The following is a 23,155-nucleotide window of genomic DNA, read 5'->3' as shown; positions in this document are numbered from 1 at the left end:
TCAATGTGTTCTTTTTTCCATTTCCAGGAGTGTATTTTTTGGCGAGGAACACGCTGAAGTCGTTCCTTCAATTTACCTAGGGTAGCACAATATAATTCAGAGTTCATCGTTGCACCAAGAGGGAGAACATCAAAGAGAATAACCCCCTCAGAGGCTCAGGAGACCGTCGCTATATTTTTTACTGGGTGCGGATGCGGCTTTGAATTTTTCCTTCGGAGGGGAGGTGGTGTTGCGTCACTCCACAGATTACAATTTTTTGGTTCGAACGTGATGAACCTATATTTCATCGCCTGTGACGATATTCGACAAAAAATTGTCACGGTCAGCACTGTAACGCGCAAGTAGTTCTGCACAGATGGTCGTCAGTTGCTCTTTATGGTCTTCTGTTAGGCGGCGAGGAACCCAACGGGCCCACACCGTTGAGTACCCCAACTGGTGGAAGAGTGTATCACCACTGCCAGGAGAGACGTCCAGTTGTGCAGCGAGGTGTTTGTTTGCGATCCGTCAATCACCTCTAATGAGTGTGACCGCTCGTTCCAACATGCAGGAGTCACAGCTGTGTGCGGCCGCACGGCATACGGGAGATAGGACTGGTTTGTGCGACCCTGTTGCAATGACGACATGCGCCTCGCCCAACAACTCCCCATTCTTTTGTTCATTGCCAGGTCGCCGAAGACAATCTGCAAGTGCCTATGAACGGCTGCGATACTCGGGGGAGGGGGAGGGGGAGCGGCAGGGGAAACGGGGCTGGGATAAGGAAAAGGTAGGAAAGACGAAATGAAGTAACAGAGGCAAAAGTTGAAGATAATGACTCTGGGTGAAGTCTCTCATACTTTTGGCGAGCGTCAGCATAAGACAGGCGATCTAGTGACTTATATTCTTCAGTCTTCTTTTCTCTCTTGTAAGCCGGGCAATCTGGCGAGCGAGGGGAGTGGCGGCCAGTACAATTGGCACACAGTGGTGGAACACTGGGGATTCCCTCATGGAGTGGGTGTCCACAGCCACCACACAGAGGATTCGCCATACAACGGGAAGACATATGCCCAAAACGCAAGCACCAAAGGCACCGCATAGGTGGAGGGATGTACGGCTTCACGTCACATCTGTAGCACAGAACCTTGACTTTCTCTGTGAGGGTACCCCTCTCGAAAGCCAGAATGAAGGCGCCAGTATTGGTAAGGTTGTCCTTGCGACCCTTCTGCACACACCGAACAAAATGAATGCCACGCCACTCCAGATTATCCTGGAGTTCCTCATAAGTTTGCAGGATGAGGTCCCTATAAAAAATCATTCCCTGTACCAATTCAAAGATTGGTGAGGAGTAATAGACCTCAGGACATTTATAAGACGATCACAGGTACGAGGAGCTGTGGACTGGGTGTAAGAAGAAGCTTTGATCAAAAGCGAGCCCAACTGTATCTTACTAAAAGACTCCACTTCACGAAACATGTCCTCGATATTTTCCTCGAAAAACAATGGTTTGTGGCGGTGAATGCGTCCCCATCTGTCCTAGTACAGATGAGGTAATGGGGAAAGATTTTCACCCCAAGACGGTGAGCCTGGCCCTCCTCCCACGGTGTAGCCAGGGAAGGAAAGGTTGTCGGGTCATACAAAGCAGCATTCAATGATCCTTCACCATTTGAAGAGACAGCCATTTGAGAACAGCTAGACTTTTGCAGCTTGATATCCTTCATTTGCCAAGCATCTGCCCTGATACCATCCACTCCGGCCAGGGGCTCTCCCCATGGGTGCCTCCCAGCCACAGCAAGGGTCGACTGGCACGGCAGCCATTGCTGGGAGTTCTGATTCTCCAAGAGGATAAGCAACCACTCCTTGGCATACATGGGGAGGGACAACTCAGGTATCAGTAGTGTGATCCCTGTGTTGTCAGAGGGCTCAGCCGTATGGGTACATAACAGCTAGTACATGTTACTCTAGTCAGACATGGCTTTAAATTTAGTATTTAACTAGACATGACTGATTCCCAATATATAATAGAAAGCAGCAAGTTGGGAATAAATATACGCAAAAACATATGTTAAGTATGACAGTGTGAGTGTTATGAAAGTAACAGAATAACAGTTTTAGTTACAAGCACAGTACTGAACACTGGACTGATGCTTACAAATTATTTGGAGATGTTCTTTCAACAGTGGTACATGAAAATTTGGATAAAATCCATGTATCATTTTTTCCTCCCATGAATCATGTACAGAGGGAATGGCCTGCATGCTGCAACAATACAGATGGTTTTACTGAGGTACAGTCTCAATGAACGTGTTCCTGTGGAGACCATATACATGTATAATGCATGGTTCCTGAAGATGGGCAGCAGCTTTTTCAGTAATTATAAGCTACATATACAAATTAAGAACAAATTTTGTCGAGCAGTTGAATATCCCTATCACTGACCAATTATTTGTGCTACTGAGGCAGTTGCAAAGCCAGATATTGTTCATTTTATGAACTGATCCAACTTTTACAAAGCACAACACAAAAAACATTGCTGTTTAATCTTCCACAAGAGAGAAGTGGTGACTAATTATGATACAGCTGGAAATAAAATTTAACAGCTGTAAGCAGAGTTGCACAGAAGACAGCTCACTAGTTGAAGTTTTACAGAAAATTAGTAAAAGTTCAGATAATAGAAAATTCCAGAAATACACACAAGCAAATGACTGTCTTGCAGTCCATTTAGCATGACTGGATTTGCAACTGCTGCATTTTAAATGCAGAATTACAAAGCGCTGGTCTTAAGTGAACTGCAAGTACAGCAGCCAAAAATTTTAAAGCCTGTAATCAAAAGTGAATCCTGCACCTAACCCAGCTCTGAAACTGGGGAACTATTCTTACTAAAATCTCGAAATTCCCCTGTCAGACACAAATAGCTTTTCACTAGTGTCAGTTCTATACACACTATTGAAAATAATGGGCCTTAAGCATGCCTGCCAAGTGTACTGGTTCAGCTCTCCTAAAAAGTTTCGTATTGTATAAGCCCACAGCCCCTATAAACTACTCACTGTCTACTAGTGGTTGAAATTTCACTAGAAAGTGCTATTGACCAACTTCAACAGATTTGTCAGTCAAGCAAGCAATTGCCACTTGATAGTGCACTGCTTATATTCCCATTATGGTTTATGGAAACCATTTGAAAGCACCATTAGATTAACCAATTTAACACACATCATAAAGGCAAATTGTACACTTTTAGATACAATACACAGTGCAGTAGTACACTAACTGCTTTGCCTACGACTGATGTAAATTCAATGATTGGTCACATGCACTTTTCAGTATAGTGACTGCCATTAGTGGACAATGACTATGTTTAAACAGGTGCAATATGGATTCTGCTCATAGAGATGTCTGGTCAGGTGTCTGAAATCCAGCTGAGTTTTTCCACGAGTGGATTTGTAAGACATCAGCACACAAGTGTGGTATTTACTGATCTAACAGCAGATTAAGACGTCAGCAATGAGGAAAAAAAAAAATACTATACTTACTGATAAGACACTCTAATGCACAACACTCCTGGTTTTGTGTTTCACCACAGAAAAATATACAACGCCCATGTGGAGAAATTCTGATCATGCTCGGTGGATTGAAACTGCTTGGAATGAGACAAACTGCAGTAGAAGAAGAAGAAGAAGAAGAGGAGGAGGAGGAGGAGAATGATACCAGAGATCTCTTCTTTGGCTGGAAATGTAAATGAAGTCCCATGCTTCTTGACAGAGCATAGGTGAACGATGTGGGAGACCCGCACCGCCGTACTAGGCAAGGTCATAATGGAGGCGGTTTGCCGTTGCCTTGCTCCGATTGTAAATGGGATGAATGATAACGATGAAGATGACTCAAAAACACCCATTCACCTCTGGGCAGGTGAAAATCTCTGACACTGCCTGGAATCGAACCCGGGACCCTGTGCTCGGGAAGCGAGAATGCTACCACAAGACCATGAACTGCAGATATTGTGTGCTCAGATTAAGAAGTATTCCCCTGGAGACAATGAAGAATATTAAAGTGCCCTCAACCTACAATATAATACTATCCTAAAGAAGTATAATGTCAAGTAGGAACTTACAGCTGGCCAGGCAAACCCTACAGCTCATGACAGATATTTAACATAGGTAATGAGTATCAGTGGAAAGAGAACATCCATCACTGGAGAGGTTAATAAATTAACACTATAAATTGTAACACACACAATACTGTCTGTAGAATGATGCATGAACTGTGTGTCATAAATGATATAGCTGTTGGGCAATCAACATCTTTGTTATCAGCAGCCTTACAATTACCACACAAGATTAATAGAATAAAAATACAAAAAATGCAGGCATGATAAAATGCTAAGCAGGATCATATTTGCCATCTTGAACTCTTCCTCACATCAGCACAGAGTCACACTTAATGTACAAAAGTTAAAACTGACAAAAGATGGACTATTAAAACATATTACAGTGCCTGTGTCATTCTGAATTACAATGCAAAATTCTCTTGGACATGCATACATATGCACAGGTAATTTGCATCATAATTCAGAATAACACAGGCACTGCAATATCGCATTTTTTCACCAACACCAGGCAAGTGACTCAAGTAAAATGTCTCACCTGAAAGGGAATATACATAATAGATGCACGAGTATAGGTTATAGATGCATGGTTGATGACATGTGGAAGTTTGGGTCCGACTGTCAGTCATGCACAGATAGCCAAATGGTAAGGAAACTGCTCATAATAAGTGTGAAATCCGTGATCAAGTCCCGGTCTGGCACAAATTTTTATTGGCGTCATTCCATTCTACAGCATATGGTGGTCCATATTCACAATTGCAAATACATTTAACGTATTAAAATACTGGTACCAGACCATAAAAGCCACAGAGAAGCAAGTCAAGAACAGATGGTTGGAATAATTAATGACTGGATGAGCCAACTATCCCTGACACACACACACACACACACACACACACACACACACACACACACACACACACACACTAAAATCGCCTCCTTAACGGCTTAGGCAGCAGGTCAGACAAAACAAATTATTGTGCCACATTCATCTCACCATCACTTAGAAGTGTGCGTAGTCCTGCTAATAAACTGGCTTCCACCCTCTTGTCATTACGTAAACCACACTCAATTAAAATGTAACAAAATGTAATCAGCTTGTCACATGCACCACAAACAGGTGGTTCTTTATGCCAGAGAAGGAAACCATTTGTCAGGAGGCTGTGTCCTATTCAAGAATGTTGTAAGCAATGAATGGTACTGTGAAAGCTCATGAAGAACTTATTGAAACAGCACAACTTTGAGCCCTACAGTTAATTTGATTTATCCTTTGTTTGCAATTTTGTCCTTACGCATAGCTGCAGTGTGTTATGCTGTGTTATAACAACCTGGAAATGATAACATGAAACTGACCATTAACATCTAATTTAATTCCCAATTTCAACAAATGAGTTCCTGTATCTATTTTCCATTGTTGCTCTGTCACATTTGGTACTTCAATCAATTGAAATCCTAACTGCTATATCCCAAAACAAAAAAAATGCACTCTTTTTTACTTTAATTTTCTCACTTATGATGTTTTTACTGCGTAGTTTCTAAATCTTTTATTGCTTTGTTCAGGTGTCACTGTATTCATTATTAATTTCCAAGAACATAAAAATCAAACCTGCACTGCACTGTTACAATCAGACAAAGACACTTCCCTAATCAGACACAGACACTTCCCTTATTACTACTATTTTCACTTTGCTATTATAATTGCACAATATTTTAGATCAGGAGAATTGCGGTGTAGCAAATGGACACAAGATTCTGTACATAAATTTCATAATGCACAGGGGCATCACTCAAACAGTGAACAGAATTGTTGAAATCATGTTAATGCTAATGTGCTTTTTCACTGTGCCTGTAAAATTTTATCAGTACAAATGATGCATTATGCCTACAGTATTCTGTCTAATTTGGAATGGCACAAAATTTTGTTTTGTCTCTCTGTGAAAAACAGTATATGGCAATTTATTTTCACAACCTGTATCTGAACAGACTGCATCTGAAGCATTTATAAACCAGCCAACAAGAAAGTTGGTGATGACCAGAGAAAACATAAGAAACTGGACTACAGTGTGACAGCAACTCTTAAACCCTGCCCCGAAATCTTGCAGGTGATGACACACTGATCTGTAGTGCAGCCCAAAGTCTTGTCTTGGAAGGAAAAAATCTGATTGTCAGCTGGTGAAGCCAACAAATGTGAATCTGAAACTAAGATTGTTGTAACAAAGTTATCTGTAGCATGGCCATGTGCCTACATAAACACCACATTTAACTCACTTTCCATTATAAAAACTAAAACTGCAAGGTAAATTCAGAAAAACTGTATGAAATAATACATTGCAACAACTAATTTGGTGTTTATCAACACATACATCACACATGAACTATGAAAAATACAATGGGAGGAGGGTGGGATGGGCTGGCACTACATACAGTAACTCTTACCAGGATTGGCTTGACCTTTACAACTAAGGCTGCCATAACATATGCACTTTGGCCTCTAATACATATTCAGATGTACAAGGAAGCTTTAACCCTTTCAGACCTGATTTTTTACTTACTTATTACAGAAATATCTGACATGATTTTTATATTCAGGTCAGTTTCCTGATAACATTTTTCTAAGAAAAAATTTGATATGATCTCTAGTTTTCTAGATATTTAATGTACACAATTGTGTTCATCAGGTATCAAGCTTCATGTCATACATTATGGAAGTTAACACTATGGATCAAGTATGCCACTCTTTATTTCACTTTAAAACAGAAGAAACAATAAAAATAATTCCAAATTACAGTTCTTACTTAAACAACAATGGACAAAACACTGATTTTAAAGTTTCGCATGAAACTGCAAAAAAAATTTCTGTCCTGTTGGAGACCTAAATGTACTTTACATTTTCTGCACTGAATTCTAGAACGCCCTGTACATTTTGGAAATATGCTGCGACTTGGAGCTCCTACATCATGCAAAGGCAAATGGTCAATGGAATCAAACTGTATCTCTGTAGCTGGTCATAATTCTCCTCTTCTTTTTGGTATGACTCTCATGTCTGAAGCCAGTTCTTCATTAGACAGATGCCCCCTCTTCTTTTCAGTCATGTTCTTCTGGCACAGTATCAATCCATCTGCTACCCTGATACGAAAGGAAAGAAGGTCCATTTGCTTCTTCTTTTGGATAGATAGGTTGTCTGCGTATTGTCTGCATGCCAACCAACTTTGCATGATGGCAAAGTCAACTGAAAAACCACACGGAAAGCCCATTTTCAAGATCTGATGAAAACTCTGTAGTAGCTTATCAATTGATCAAATAGTTCCACACCATCCATTGCATGATTATATCTTCTCACTATTTCAGGTCTTTTTACTTTCACATATTTATGGTGTTTTTGTCCCAATACTCAACTTTATCCACAGAGCCTTTACCAACAAAGTTTGAACACAATACAACTGGCCTATAGTCTAACCACTTACACATTGTAATGTCATCAGTACTAGTGATTTCTTCTCAGTAACCTCTGGTTTGTTTCATTACTGTTTTATCATCTGAAAAAGTCAAGTTCTTTCCAGATCTGTTTTGATGGGCAGTACCTGCTGCATTGATGCCTTGAGATTTCACAACTTGAAACAGATGATAAGGTAAAAAGAAGTTGTCAAAGTATAATTTATGACTTTAACCTTTTGAGAGTGGAACAGAAATTTCTAAACCAACAGCAAGACCTAATCCAAATTTTTTACAGTATGCTGTATTTAGTCCAGTTGTAGCACCTTGATACAAAAGGAAATAATACACTATTCCACTCTTTTCACATGAAGACTTTGATCCCCCATGGACTTGGTTTCCCCCCTGATATACTGCTTTGCAGAAAACTTCCCGGTGAAAGGAATAATTCCTTCACTGACACAAACATTCTCTTCTATAGGAAGTTCACTGCAGCATTTTTGAATGGCTGAGTAAATTGGCCTGACTTTGTAAAATTTATCTTTATTTTCAGATGGCTTTTCCAGATTGTTCACCAAATGTAAATTTGTTCGTAATTCTAAAAATCTGTCTCGTGACATGTTTTCCCAAAACACAATTACATTCAGGTAATACATTCATAATCTGGGAATTTTCAAGGTGCCAGTCAATATATGCAAACCAAATAACATTTCTTGTGCTTGAGGAGTTGTCTGCTTGAATGAGGATTTGCCTTGTTGTAATGCATAAATATGAGTATGTGCTGCCATGCTAGTGTACAAATCATCTGGTATATATCTTTTGAAGTATTGCATTGGAGAACACAAGAGAGATTCTTCAAAATTTGGAGCGTTGTATGTTTCTGCAATGGTACTTAGTGGCTTGCATTTCCATTTTATGGATTCTTTAGGTGTCACCATCATGTTGTCACACAGGTTATTCAATTCTGGGTTGTTTTCATTGTATAAAAAGTTCATTTCAGCATCCACCACCTCTCCATCATCTTCATCTTCAGATTTGTGGAGCTTGCCTTTCAAAAAGTGGTACACTGTCACCCTCATCTCCTCTCAAACTAATGTCAGAAACGCCACCATTTTCAATTATGTCCACAATCAAGTACCAATTTTTCCTCACAGAAAGATAATCTGTATTTCTAAGTCAAAAGCCAGCAATATAAAATAAAATCATATGTACAGGTCAGTTATTCTCCTTTCTTGCTGCTGGTACTGAAATTAATGGAAAAATTGCCATACATAACTACCATAGCCATGCAAATATAGCTGACACACATTTTAGGTTATTTTTTCCTATTTTACACCATTAAGGACCTGTTGTACACAAATGTGCACATTAATCTTGCCTAATACATAACACAAATATGAACTCATTAAAATTAATGAAAATTCCACTGAAAGAATGTCTAATGATTCCAAAAGAAGGAAACCACACAAAACATTCATAAACAAAACTCACAACGTGATTATTATAGCAATAAAGTCAACATGTAATGGCTTCCCACAGTGAAACAACGCCAGAGAGCATATTTTGCTCTGTGGTTCATAGACTGCTCACAAGAGAGCAGCAGCAGCTGGTGCATGGCTAAAAGAAACATACACAAATGTGCAAAGTGAGTTTGGATGCACCTCACATTTCTTGTTAGCGAAATATTAGTGAACAAACTTTATCAACACAATTGTCACCACCAGGTCTGAAAGGGTTAAAACTACAAAGAAGATTTTTTTCTCCTCAAATTACACACAATGAAGCACAGTAATATAACATTTTGCTTAAAAAGCAGAAATTAATGAACCATATCGTTATGAAAAATTATTTGCTTCAGATTATAGTTGCAATTCTTTATTTTGCCTACAGGCTATATGACAGACCTGCTTCGGAAGGGAGCATGACGACTTCAAGCCAGAGGATGGCCTGTACTTACAAGAAAACCTCCCCATCGCACCCCCCCCCCCCCTCAGATTTAGTTATAAGTTGGCACAGTGGATAGGCCTTGAAAAACTGAACACAGATCAATCGAGAAAACAGGAAGAAGTTGTGTGGAACTATGAAAAAAATAAGCAAAATATAAAAACTGAGTAGTCCATGCGCAAGATATGCAACATCAAGCACAGTGCGAGCTCAGGAGCGCCGTGGTCCGTGGTTAGCGTAAGCAGCTGCGGGACGAGAGGTCCTTGGTTCAAATCTTCCCTCGACTGAAACATTTTACATTCTTTATTTTCGCAAAGTTATGATCTGTCCGTTCGTCCATTGACGTCTCTGTTCACTGTAATAAGTTTAGTGTCTGTGTTTTGCGACTGCATCCCAAAACCATGCGATTAGTAGATGAAAGGACGTGCCTCTCCAATGGAAACGAAAACATTTGATCGCAAGGTCATTGGTCAACCAATTCCTCCACAGGAAAACACATCAGATATATTCTATACGACACTGGTGACGGCATGTGCATCACATGACAGGAATATGTTGTCGACCCACCTAACTTTTAAAGTTGGCGAATGGGTAAAAAGATTTTTCTACCTTGCCCGATTTAGTTTTTCTTGTGGATGTGATAATCACTCACAAAAAAGTGAGTGAAACATAATAGTTCGTCACATAAACTGCAACAAATGAATGCAACAGTTTCAGAGTCGCACAGTTTTTCCTGTGCTCTGTCAAAACATATGTTTTTAACATTTTCAAATTTTTCCGTGTGTAGACCGTCAAATCCTGCATATGTCCAAGCAAATCTGAACATGTCCCGGAATTTTGGAGAGCGAAGTTGATTATGCGTGAGTGCCCAAACTTTGATAATGGTCTGAAAATAAAAAATTAAATTTTTTACTCGAGGGAAGACTTGAACCAAGGACCTCTCGTTCCGCAGTTGCTCACGCTAACCACGGGACCACGGCGCTCCTGAGGTCACAATATTCCTTATGTTGCCTATCTTGTGCATTGACTACTCAGTTTGTATATTTTGCTTATTTTTTTCATAGTTCCACACAACTTCTTCCTGTTTTCTCGATTGATCTGTGTTCAGTTTTTCAAGTTCTATCCACTGTGCCAACTTATAACTAAATCTGAGGGGGGGAGCGATGGGGAGGTTCCCTTGTTAGTAGCTAATGAAACCTGTAGCCAATGGGGGGGGGGGGGGGGGGAGACTGTCTACCAACTAAACCAAATAATTTCTTCCGATTGTGTTGTTAGTCACTGATTCAACCAACACTATGTAGGAATATAAATATCATTATTTTGAACTACCAGAGTAAAAGGCTGCACTGTTAGTTATTTATGATGGTTCACTGATTAACCACACCATGGATTTAAACAATACCCCCTCCTCCTTGAGTAGGCCTATACACTACTATCCAAACTAGAATGTCACCTTCTCAAAGGTAGGGAGCAGAAAGTAGTATTAGATGGCAGAGACAATTTTTGTAATGGTCTGGTTTCATCAGAATGGAAAAGCATCAAATATGGAGTGCCACAAGGATCCATTCTTTGTCCTTTATTGGTCTTTGTATTTTTAAATGACCTGCAGCAATATACAAAGCTATAGCCAAATTTTACAACACAAACATTTTGATTGATGGTTGCACATGTGACAATCTCACTGATTTGGTAAATGGTTTAGTGTCAACATACTTTTGTTAAACTATAATAAAAACTAACTGCAACTGCCTGAACTCAGGAAGAGAGAACAGTTAAGTGTGCTACACAGACAATAGAATGAGTTGAAACAACGAAGTTCCCAAGTGTTACAACAGACTGCACAATAAACTGGTCTCGTCATATAATAAACCTTCCCAAGAAACTCAAGTCATTAACTTTTGCCATACGTATTACCTCAGAGTGGGAACTTTAACACTGTGAAGGCTGCATACTATGGATACTTCCATTCTTTAACGACATACAACATTATCTTTTGTTAAAACCAATTGCAAGGAAAGGAAATATTTTTGGACCAGAAACATGTTATAAGGATAATGTGTTGTGTACACTGTAGAGCTAGTTGTAGAAACCTTTTCTCGAAACAAAAAATTCTTACTACTACTTCTCAATACATGTTTTCACTTACGTGTTTTGTCAGTAAAAATTCTGAGTTGTATAAAAGTAGTAGTACCTATCACGGACACAATACAAGGTGAAAGCACGATTTACACAATGACCGCAAAAATCTGACAAGGGTGTGCTGTACATTGGCCCAAGAGTTTTGAATGCTCTCCCACTAGATAATAAACGTATGCTTGATAACTGGTCCAAGTTTAGGGAGCCACTAAGGCAATTTCTTTTGGAAAGGTCATTTTACAGTTTGTATGAGATACTTAAGACACAATGAAAAGACTCTTCTTTAATATAAAATATATGTATGACTTAAGATTGAATTGTTGATCTTGCTGTTGGTAGGGAGGCTTTCATGCCTCAATGATACAATAAGCCGTACTGTAGATACAACCACAACGGATGGGTACCTGTTGAAAGGCCACACAAATGTGTGCTTCCTGAAGAACAGCAGCAGCCTTTTCAGCAGTTGTGGGGGAAACAGTTTGGATTATTGACTGAACTGGCCTTTTAACATAAAGCAAAATGGCCTTTCTTTGGTGGTACTGCGGACGGCTGAAAGCAATGGGAAACTACCGCCATAATTTTTCCCCGAGGGCATCTAGCTCTACTGTATGGTTAAATACTGACAGTATACTCTTGGGTAAAATATTTCAGGGGTAGAATAGCCCCCATTTGGATCTCTGGTTGGTGACTACTCAGGAGGATGTTATCATCAGGAGAAACAAAACTGGCATTCTACAGATCGGAGTGTGGAGTTTTAGATCCGTACAACAGACAGGTAGGTAAGAAGATTTAAAAAGGAAAATGGATAGGTTAAAGTTAGATATAGTGGGAATTAGTGAAGTTCAGTGGCAGGAGGAACAAGACTTCTGTTCAGGTAAATATAGAGTTATAAATACAAAATCAAATACCAATGCGTAGTAGATTTAACAATGAACAAAGAAGGAATGCAGGTAAGCCACTATGAACAGCACAGTGAATGCATTGCTGTAACCAAGATAGACACGGAATCCACACCCACCACAGCAGTCCAAGTTTATATGCCAACTAGCTCCAAAAAATGAAGATACTGAAGAAGTGTATGATGAGACAAAGGAATTATTCATACAGTTAATGGAGATGAAAATTTAATAATGATGGGGGACTGGAATTCAATAGTAGGGAAAGGAAGAGAATATGGATGTGGTGGAAAGGAATGAAAGAGGAAGCCACCTGGTAGAGCTAACAGTTGGTTTAAGAATCATGAAAGAAGGTTGTACACATGGAAGAAACCTTAAGACAGACTGATTTATACAATGGTGTGACAGGGATTTCATAAAAAGATTTTAACTTTTAAGACATTTGCAGTGGCAGATGTTGATTCAGAACACAATTTATTGGTTATTAACTATAGATTAAAACTAAAGAAATTGCATAATGGCAGGAAACTAAGGATGGGGCCTGGATAAGTTTAAAGGGCCAGAGGTTGTTCAGAGTTTGAGAGGGAGCATTAGGCAATGACTGTCAAGAACAGAGGAAAGAAATACAGTGGAACAGGAACAGGTAGCTTCGAGAGATGAACCAGAGAAGGCAGCAGAGGATCTAATTGGTAAAAAGACATGACCTAGTAGAAATACTTAGCTAACACAGATTTTTAATTCATTGGTGAAAGAAGAAAACATAAAAATGTAGTAAATGAAGCAGGTGAAAGGGAATACAAATGTCTAGAAAATGAGATTGACACTAAGTGCAAAATGCCTACGCAAGAATGGCTGCTAGAGGACAATTAAGTATAAGAAGCATGTTTCACTTTGTGAAAGATAGGTACTGCCTACAGCAAAATGAAAGAGGCCTTTGGAGGCAAGAGAAGCAGTGGTATGAATATCAAGACTTGGAAAATCAGTCCTAAGCACTGATGGGAATCCTGAAAAGTGGAAGGTGGAAGGAGTCCATACAAGGGAGATGTACTTAAGGGCAACATTATAGAAATGAAAGAGGACATACATGAAGATGAGGTGGGAGATATGATACTTTGAGAAGAATTTGACAGGGCATTGAAAGACCTACGTTGAAACAAGGCCCAAGGATTTGACGACATTCCATCAGAAATACTGATAGCCTTGGGAGAACCCGCCACGATAAAGCTCTTCTATATGGTGTGCAAGGTTTATGAGACACGTGAAATATCACTGGACTTCAAAAAGAATAAAAGAATTCCAATTCCAAAGCAGGTGCTGACATTTGTGAATATTATCAAACTATCAGTGTAGTAAGTCAAAGTTGCAAAATACTAAGAATAATTTACAGAAGAAGAAGAATTTTGACAATGGTGACTGGAATACTCTCTTTGAAATCCTGATGGTAGCATGGATAAATAACTGGGAGGAATGCGCTATTTACAACTTGTACAGAAATTAGATGGCAATTATAAGAGTCGAGGGGCATGAAAGGGAAGCAGTGGTTGAGAAGGAAGGGAGTGACACAGTGTTGTAGCCTATCCCTGACTTTATTCAATCTGAATATTGAGCAAGCAGTAAATGAAACCCAAGAAAAATATGGAGTAGGAATTAAAGTTGTGTGAGAAGAAGTAAAAACTTTCAGTTTTGCCAATGACGTTGCAATTCTGTCAGAGACAGCAAAGGACTCAGAAGAGCAGTTGAACAGAATGGTAAGTTCCTTGAAAGGAGGATATAAGATTATCTCCAACAAAAGCAAAACAAGAATAATGGAATTAAGCCTAATTAAATCAGGGAGTGCTGAAGGAATTAGATTAGGAAACGAGATACACAGTAGTAGATGAGTTTTGCTATTTGGGCAGCAAAATAACTGACGAGGGACAAAGTAGAGAGGATATAAAATGCAGACTGTCAGTAAAAGGAAAAGCATTTCTCAAGAAGAGAAATTTGTTAACACTGAATATAGATTTCAGTGTCTGGAAGTCTTTTCTGAAAGCATTTGAATGGAATGTAGCCATATACGGAAGTGAAACATGGACAATAAACAGTTTAGACAAGAGTAGAACAGAAACTTTTGAAATGTGGTGCTACAGAAGAATTCTGGAGATTGGATGGGTAGATCATGTAACCCATGATGAGATACTGAATAGAACTGGGGAGCAAAGGAATTTGTGGCACAGCCTGCCTATATTAAATGATCAGTCGACGGTACAAATTCTGAGACATCATGGGCTCACCAATTTAGTACTAAGAGAGAAATGTGGGGTAAAAATCAGAGGGAGACCAAGAGATGAATACAGTAAGTAGATTCAAAAGGATGTATGTTGCAGTAGTTATTCAAATATGAAGATGCTTGCACAGAGTAGAGCTGCATCAAATCAGTCTTCAGACTGAAGATAACAACAACAGCAACAACAACAACAGCAGCAGCAGCAGCAGCAGCAGCAGCAGCAGCAGCAACAACAACAACAACAAAATTCAACAATTTAGATAATAATTTTTTATTTTTAACTTTCTATGTTGAACTTATGAATGATGTAATTGTTACCTGGCATTGCTATTGTCTCTCTTTTCTTAACTTTTCTACCTGTGTACTGATTTGTTCAGGAAGATTGCACAAATTGTCACATTTACAACAAACTGACAATCCCTTGAGAGCTTATCACAGAGAGATGTGTAGACAATGAAGAAATATGAGGGTCTAAAAAGTGAACTATGGAATATACTTCTGTTGGTTGTACACAAAAGACTTAACTTTACTGGGTACGTATCCTGCATAAATTGCTGGCATAATCCATATCACTTCAGGCAGGGGGAGGGGGGGGGGGGGGTTCCTTCATAGTCTCAGATGTTATTCAATTTAGCACATGTTAAAATTCAGTAGTAAGTAAGAAACATGTATTTTTTTGTTTTCTCCAAAAAAAATTCTTGCCCTGAGATACAGGCCTCCAAAGATGACACTGCGAGCAACATTCTGAAGATGCGAATTTTGGGAAAAATTTGAAAATGCTTTTTTTATTTAAAAGATAATTGATTTATTACAATGGTATCCCCTTTTTGGACATATCTGTCAAAGTTCATTTACTGTCACCTTTTGAATTTTTCTTAAAAATTATAGAAAAAAATTGATTTTCAAAAATGCCAATCCAGAAAAGTTTTTTTTCCTCGTGATTAGTACCATGTAGTACTATACTCTCTGTAAAGGAGAGCTTCCACCTATAAGTTGGACAGGTTTTATTAAAAAAAAAAAAATCATTATTTTTAACTTTCAAGGGTAATGTATGTCTTCACTGAAGTAGTTTCTTAATAATTTATTTGTTACAATGTTTATTTTTATTGTCTTTGTTGCAGTTATTTCATTTCACTTTCATTGTTGCAGATATTTCTTACACTTTGTTGTAGTTTCTTGTCAGTTTCTTTGTTATGGTTGTTCATAAGCAAAATACACAAACTAAGTAGTCCATGGACAACATAGGTAACATCAAGGAGAGTGTGAGCTCAGGAGTGCCATGGTCCTGTGGTTAGCGTGAGCAGCTGTGGAACGAGAGGTCCTTGGTTCAAGTCTTCCCTCGAGTGAAAAGTTTACTTTCTTTATTTTCCGTTTACGTGACAAACTCTTATGTTTTCATCACTTTTTTGGGAGTGATTATCACATCCACAAGAAAACCTAAATTGGGCAAGGTAGAAGAATCTTTTTACCCATTCACCAAGTGTACAAGTTAGGTGGGTCGACAACATATTCCTGTCATGTGACACACATGCCATCACCAGTGGCATATAGAATATATCAGACGTGTTTTCCTGTGAGGAATCGGTTGACCTATGACCTTGCAATGAAATGTTTTCGGTTCCCATTGGAGAGGCACGTCCTTTCGTCTACTAATCGCATGGTTTTGCGGTGCGGTCGCAAAACACAGACACTAAACTTATTACAGTGAACAGAGACGTCAATGAACGAATGGACAGATCATAACTATGTGAAAATAAAGAAAGTAAACTTTTCACTCGAGGGAAGACTTGAACCAAGGACCTCTCGTTGCACAGCTGCTCACGCTAACAACGGGACCACAGTGCTCCTTAGCTCACACTATCCTTTATGTTGCCTATCTTACACATAGGCTACTCACAGTTTGTATATTTTGCTTATTTTTTCATAGTTCCACACAACTTCTTCCTGTTTTCTCGATTGATCTGTGTTCAGTTTTTCAAGGCCTATCCACTGTGCCAACTTGTAACTAAATCTGAGGGGGGGGTGCGATGGGGAGGTTCCCTTGTAAGAAATCTGAGACCATCCAGTGCGTTTTGTGTTTTTGTGAGGAATTTGCCAGTTGACACAGTTGCAATGTGTTTTGTGAAAAGGACTGTTTGAAATGTCTTCTGACTGGGGCCACAGGAGAGCGAATTGTGCTGACTATTTGCATATCCATAAAAGAGTGATAGACAAAAAACAGGCTTTGTTCAGGTTGGGAATAAGTCTTCTAATTTGAAGACTCTGTTTCAAAGTGGAGATATTTCCAGTGATGACTGTGTTCTAAATGATTTGACAGAACAACAAAAATGATAGTATCTGAATAAGGTGAAGCCTCCCATGGTGCAGATGATGCAGCTTTTGCATCAATAGAGGAAGAATTAAATACCCTGAATCTGTCAACTATAGAGGTAGGTGTCAGTCCTGTTAAGAAACCGTGGTCAGTGAAACCGAGTCATAAGCTCTATGCCTCAAGAAAGCACAGACAAATTACTGAAGCTATGGATGAATACACTACAGCAAAACTGACCACACTTTTCGAAGTATAAATCCCATCTTCAGGAGAAAATTGACCAAAGCACTCTTGCACCTCTTGCCAGGAATTTTTCACAAATATTAATTCAGCTGTTGAATATTGTGCATCCTACAGTGAAAAGGTGCAAGTTTTAACTATTATTCCATAGACATTTTCAAAGAAAACAATTTTGAACCATGTTCCATCAGTATCAAAGTACATGGTAGACAAATAAAGAAATTAGAGGTCTGTAAAAGGAGTCTCTGGAAGACCAGATCAATATTATGGCCATCCTGTAGAAGCAGCTCAAGTTCAAATAGTGCAGTCACTTTATGTTGAAGATAAATGGAGCTGTTCCCATCAGAGTACCAACAAAAAAAGACTACACGTGTAACAGTTTAAGGTCAAAAAGTTGTGAAAGTGAAGAGGTACATGACACAGTATCAAAGAAACTTTTGCAATTTATAGGAGCAACTATACAACTTCACATATTCAAAGATTAAAATTTTATGCATTACAACCTAAGTGGGTAGTTCCACACCCACCTAGAGATGTCTGTTCATGTCTGTACTGCACGAATTTTGAACGTTGTGTGGTAACTTTAAACAACTTACTGGAGCATGTGACATATGACACCTTGGTCGGGCGTGTGAAGTTATTAGTCGTCTGTGACATAAAGGAGAAACTTGTTTATTTCAAGAATGTGATGACTACCCTGGAAAGGGAGGACTGTCTTTACAGACACTTGGCCTGGAACAGATAGCAGATAACTCAGCAGAAATTACACATGTGACATGGGAGGAAAATAAGCTAATTATGAAAATTATTGCTTTTGACAGTTTCACTGATAAACTTGGTAAATGGTCAGTGAAAGCAGAACACATCAACACCTGAAGAAATTGCAACAAAACACATTGCAGAAGTGAAAGGGTGTGTACATGCTGAAGAACTGTGTTTAGTGCTTCCCTGTGATTTTGCTGAGAACTGGTCTGTAATTCTCCCACACGAAGTACGAGGGTATCACTGGAGTAATGACCAGGTTTCAATTTTTACAGGAGTGATAGATTTTCAGAACAAGACCACAATTGTTGTAGTTATAAGTGATGACACAGGACATGACTCAGCACATGCTTTGCTAGCAATACACAAAATCCTTCAACTGCAAACATGGGCAGAGAAGGTAATTATTTCTGATGGTGTTCCTAGTCACTTTAAAAATCGTTACCAGCTGTTGGAATTGAGTAAGTCGCTTGTGCCAACTGACTGGGTATACAGTGCTACTGGTCACGAGGAGGGGCCTTGGGTTGGTGTAGGAGGCCTGCTGAAGCACCATGCTAACAAAAAAAATCTTTCCAGACCAAATACAGCTGTGATTCAGAATGCTGAGGATTTTACAAGTGTCTTGAAATCTCACACATCCACAGCCCTCATTCTTTTGTCCTAAGACAAAATAGAAGAATTCTGTGAGCAGAAAAAAAAGAAGAATGGTCCAAACAAACTACTTCTGTGAATGAAATTCAGAAGACACATTTTTGGACTCTAAGTGATGGGCAAACTCATATTGCACGCACTTTAAAGAACAAGAAAGAAGAAATTTCGTTCGTTCAGCGAATACCTCAGAAACAGCAGGATAATATTCAGATTCACAACCTGAGTGAGAAGGGGGATGTTTGTGGCATGTGTGTACGACTGACTGGTGGATTGCAGAGATTAGAGACACCAGTTAGAAGTTATTCGAAACTATAGTGAAATTTATGCTACCACATGGTCCAGCTGATGGATATAGGTTTCCAGCTGAAGGACTGCAACAACACCATCAGTGCTCAGTTCCTTTTCACAATGTTTTGAAGATTGTGAAGTGCTCCAGTTCCTATTGGTTCAACAGGAAGACATCACTCTATATCAAAGGAAGACACTGAAGCAATTGAACACATTTTTAGTTCCTTGACTGGCTAATTTCAATACAAAACAGAGTGCACAGAAGTTTTATAAATTGAAACCTTTAAGTCTTTGGACCTTTCACATACATTTTGGAACCATTTAAAATGCTTGAAAAACGTATCTCTTAGTCATCTTCCAAAACTAAAATTATGTTAAATAAGGGTAGGTTTTGATCTTTATTAGCCTGTTATGTGATGATAAAACAGGTTTTATGTATGGAAAAAATTTCAATTGTTTATGAAACCTCCTCAACCTAAAAGTGGAAGCTCTCCTTTTCAGGGAATGTAGAACTATACAATACCAATCGACAGGTGGTGGGGAGAATTATGGATTTGCATTTTTGAAATTTTTTTTTGCATAAAGTATAAAAAAGTTCAGAATGGTATAGTAAAAGAACTATGACAGGTAAGTCCAATGGAGGATTTCTTTGTAATTATTAAGCAATTATCTTTCAAATAAAAGTAGCCAACAAAATATCTAGAACTGTTCTAGAGATACTGCATTTTAAATTTTTTTCCAAAATTCGCACCTTCAAAATGATATGCACAGTGTCATCTTTGGAGGGCTGTATCTCTGAGCAGAATACCTTAAGGAATACCGACAGTAATAAAAAATATTATAAAAGTAAAATGTGCTGCAGTATGTGTCAAACATATGAGACCTTTTGTTTCTATTTCTGGTGAAGGTTTTAAAGAACTAGGCCAAGAATGACTAGCTGCATAATATGGAGATGTAAGCATTTCAGATGACATGCTACATCCTTCTACTGTAAACAGACTTGTCAAACAACAGGCCAGTGCAATATGAAACAGTCATAGGTATAACTAAATACTTTAAAAGAAATTCTGTTGGATTAGATAGCATGTCTCCCAAAATAATTGACTATAGTTCCAAATACCTAGCAAAACCTGTCAAATTCCTTATACATTTAATACTGCAGGAAGGAATATTTCCAAATTGCTTAAAGAAATGTAAAGTAATCCGTACATGAAAAGGGGGAGATAAAGGGCACCTTTGTAACTAAAGATATATCATTATCACTTCTGAACTGTCTAAATTTGTAAAAATAACCATAAAGGATAGGACAGTAAATTTCATAGAGAAACATAATATAACAAATAGGGCACAGCACCGTTTCAGAAAAGGTCGATCTACAAAGACAGGAGCTGCAGACTTCACAGTATATGTAGTCGCGGTATTGGAAAAACAGGAACAAGTTTGTAGTCTATTCCTAGAACTATCAAAGGCTTTTGATTGTGTGTGTCACATAGTCCCGTTAGAAAAATTAAACCTGTATGGTATAAGAGCCAGAGCGAACAGTATTATAGAGACATTTATTAAAAATAGGCAAAAATGTGTAGAAATAAAATATAAAGTGAGCAACAGGTGGGTAAATTTGTTTTCAACGTTCAAAAAGGTAAAACATGAGACATTGCAAGGTTTGGTATTGGGATCACTACTATTTATTCTATATGTAAGTGACATGCCAGAAGCTGTAAATGAAACAGTGATCACATGCTGATGACACCTCTACTAGTCCCCAGTAAATCTGGAAAGGCTCTTAATGAGGGCATATTTAAAGATGGATAGAGCATACAAATATTTTGAGGGATGAAGCTTTTTTCGAACGGAAGTGAAACAACTTTCATTAGAATACAAGCAAATAAGGAAGTCAAAATAGATCTTGATATCAAGCTTGGGGACTCAAGTATTCCAGAAGTTTCTAGGATTGATGATGGGGAGTTTCCTTACACGAGAAACACTTATAGATAAATTATGCTAAAAAATTAGCACAACTATATTTCTCAGATTGTTGATCAGGGCACTTTACTAAAACTGTATTGTAGTCTAATTTATCTGCTACTAAAACTGTATTGTGGTCTAATTTATCTGCATGTATCTTATTGTACACCTGTGTGGGGCAGTGCAGCTAGTGTACACACAGGGAGAGTACTTAAACTGCAAAAGAAAGTGATTAGATACATTGCAAAGCTGTCACCAAAGCAGTCCTGCAGAAATGAATTCAACGAATTACACATACTGACACTGCTATTATGTTCTTAAAAATAAACCGCACAGCTATGATTAACAAATATACATAATTATAGCACTCAATGCAAAGAAAACTGCTGCATGTACATAGACACACTTAAGCTGTGTGACAAAAACCTAAAATAGACGGATGTATATTTTATAAGAAACTTCCAAGCAGTATGAAGAACTTGAAAACACTGTCTGCCTTCAAACAAAAACTAAGATGTCATCTGGTCTCAGCCAGTTAATACAGTATAAATGAGTTCTTAGATACAATTATACAGAATTTTTGAACACGAGATTCTTCTGCAAAGTCAATGTAAAAACATCTCTTTTCCAAATGCCTGGGGATCTACGTTTTTTAAAAATGTTCCTACGAAATACTTTTTAATACATCCAAGTATGCCTTGATGTATTCAGTATCACTACCACAGGAAGGATGGATGGATAAATAAGTAAATATAAATAAAACCTCTATAATAATAAACAGGACAAAGACGACCATAAGATATACTCACTTTGTCCAATCATGTTTATCAACAGAAATAGGGCAGCTCTCTGCCACCATATGGAAACTTTGCTATTTATTAACCATTTTTGAAAAACATTTGCCAGTGAAATTACAGAAAGGTCACTGTGAACACTGACAACACACGGCACATAGAATACTAAAAAAATTGCAAACGTTTAGAGAAATAATCCTACACGAAGAAAACCAAAATAAGATGTGAATTTGTGTCAACATCTTTTGGACTAAAAAGGCTATCGATCAAGTCCTGATTTCCACAAAAATAAAGCTCTTTGTGTGGCAATAAAATTTACCTTGTTTGCTTTCTTGAAGTTCCACTGCAGCGTCCCAAGCACCATCATGTTCCAGGTTTCGGTAAACCCTAAGACTCACTCCAGGTAGTACGTTCCACGTTAAGAAATGTGTTCTAAAAAGTTTTAGTGTACTGTTTATAAGGGCCGCCGTCAGCTGTCCATAGCCTTTACCTGCACTTGCTATTAACTTTTTCTGTTCGTCGTAAACAGACATAATTTCATTCTCCATTTTGTTTCTGTGTACCGGTATACGATTTAATGAAATACTTTCTGTCAAATGAAAATTATTTGTCTTCATTATATCGCTTATGTTATTTAACATCCTATATGTAAAGCAAACCCAGTAGTCTTCACACTCTTCCAGCAAATTATCCACATTTCGTGAAATTCCATTGCTTCTATTAACTTTCAATATTGAATTTTGATCGCGCGTAACAATACCCTCATCAGTGATCATAATGTCCGATTTATAGCAACATACTAAACAACACAATTTTAGAAATATCAGAACACGAAAAATCCTGTCACGCACCAGCATTCTGTTAATTTACAGCAATAACTCACGAGAGACAAACTTTCGATTACGTCTGTTACAATTTCATTCCGAGGTACACCACCACTACACACCAGACTGACATCCAGTGCGCCTCCTACTCACAACACATACGCTTTTAAGTGTTTGACAATTATTCGATTTCGCTTGACTACTAAAGTCGCATGCAAGACTAATTCAGTGTTACTTACGGGACAGTCAAATAATAGTCGTCCTTATGTGTATATAACCAAGTAATCTTTATTAAACACTATATGCAAATATAGTAGCATCAAATAGCATAGAAAATAAATAATTTTGAGTCTGGTTGTATGACTTACGGAACGGAGTATCTGTGACTCTAGATACTTTGCTGCGCAGAAGGCCGACCCGGGGAATTTAAGGTAGTTACGGGTCAATGCAACACAACACATTGCGTTCTTTTAGTTGGTATTACCGTAGTGTGTACTTATAACTTTCGACATTATATATTTTTAAATTTACTTGGCTGTTAGCAATGGCTGCTTTGTTTTATGTCCTTCTA

At 38.3% G+C, this 23,155-nt stretch overlaps 1 protein-coding gene across 1 annotated transcript in view; it reads right to left on the bottom strand.

Annotated features, from left to right (window-relative positions):
* LOC124723016 overlaps positions 1-22,721 on the bottom strand; it is a 38,739-nt gene extending 16,018 nt beyond the window's left edge. The window contains exon 1 of the mRNA XM_047248192.1: positions 22,080-22,721. Within this exon, the coding sequence (XP_047104148.1) occupies positions 22,080-22,617 (538 nt within the window). The 5' untranslated portion in view covers positions 22,618-22,721. The remainder of the gene's footprint in view (positions 1-22,079) is intronic.
* Between the last annotated feature and the right edge of the window lie 434 nt (positions 22,722-23,155).

This window comes from Schistocerca piceifrons, chromosome X, assembly GCF_021461385.2.
Source record: "Schistocerca piceifrons isolate TAMUIC-IGC-003096 chromosome X, iqSchPice1.1, whole genome shotgun sequence".
Classification (NCBI taxonomy): domain Eukaryota; kingdom Metazoa; phylum Arthropoda; class Insecta; order Orthoptera; family Acrididae; genus Schistocerca; species Schistocerca piceifrons.
This window is presented reverse-complemented; position numbering and strand designations above follow the sequence as displayed.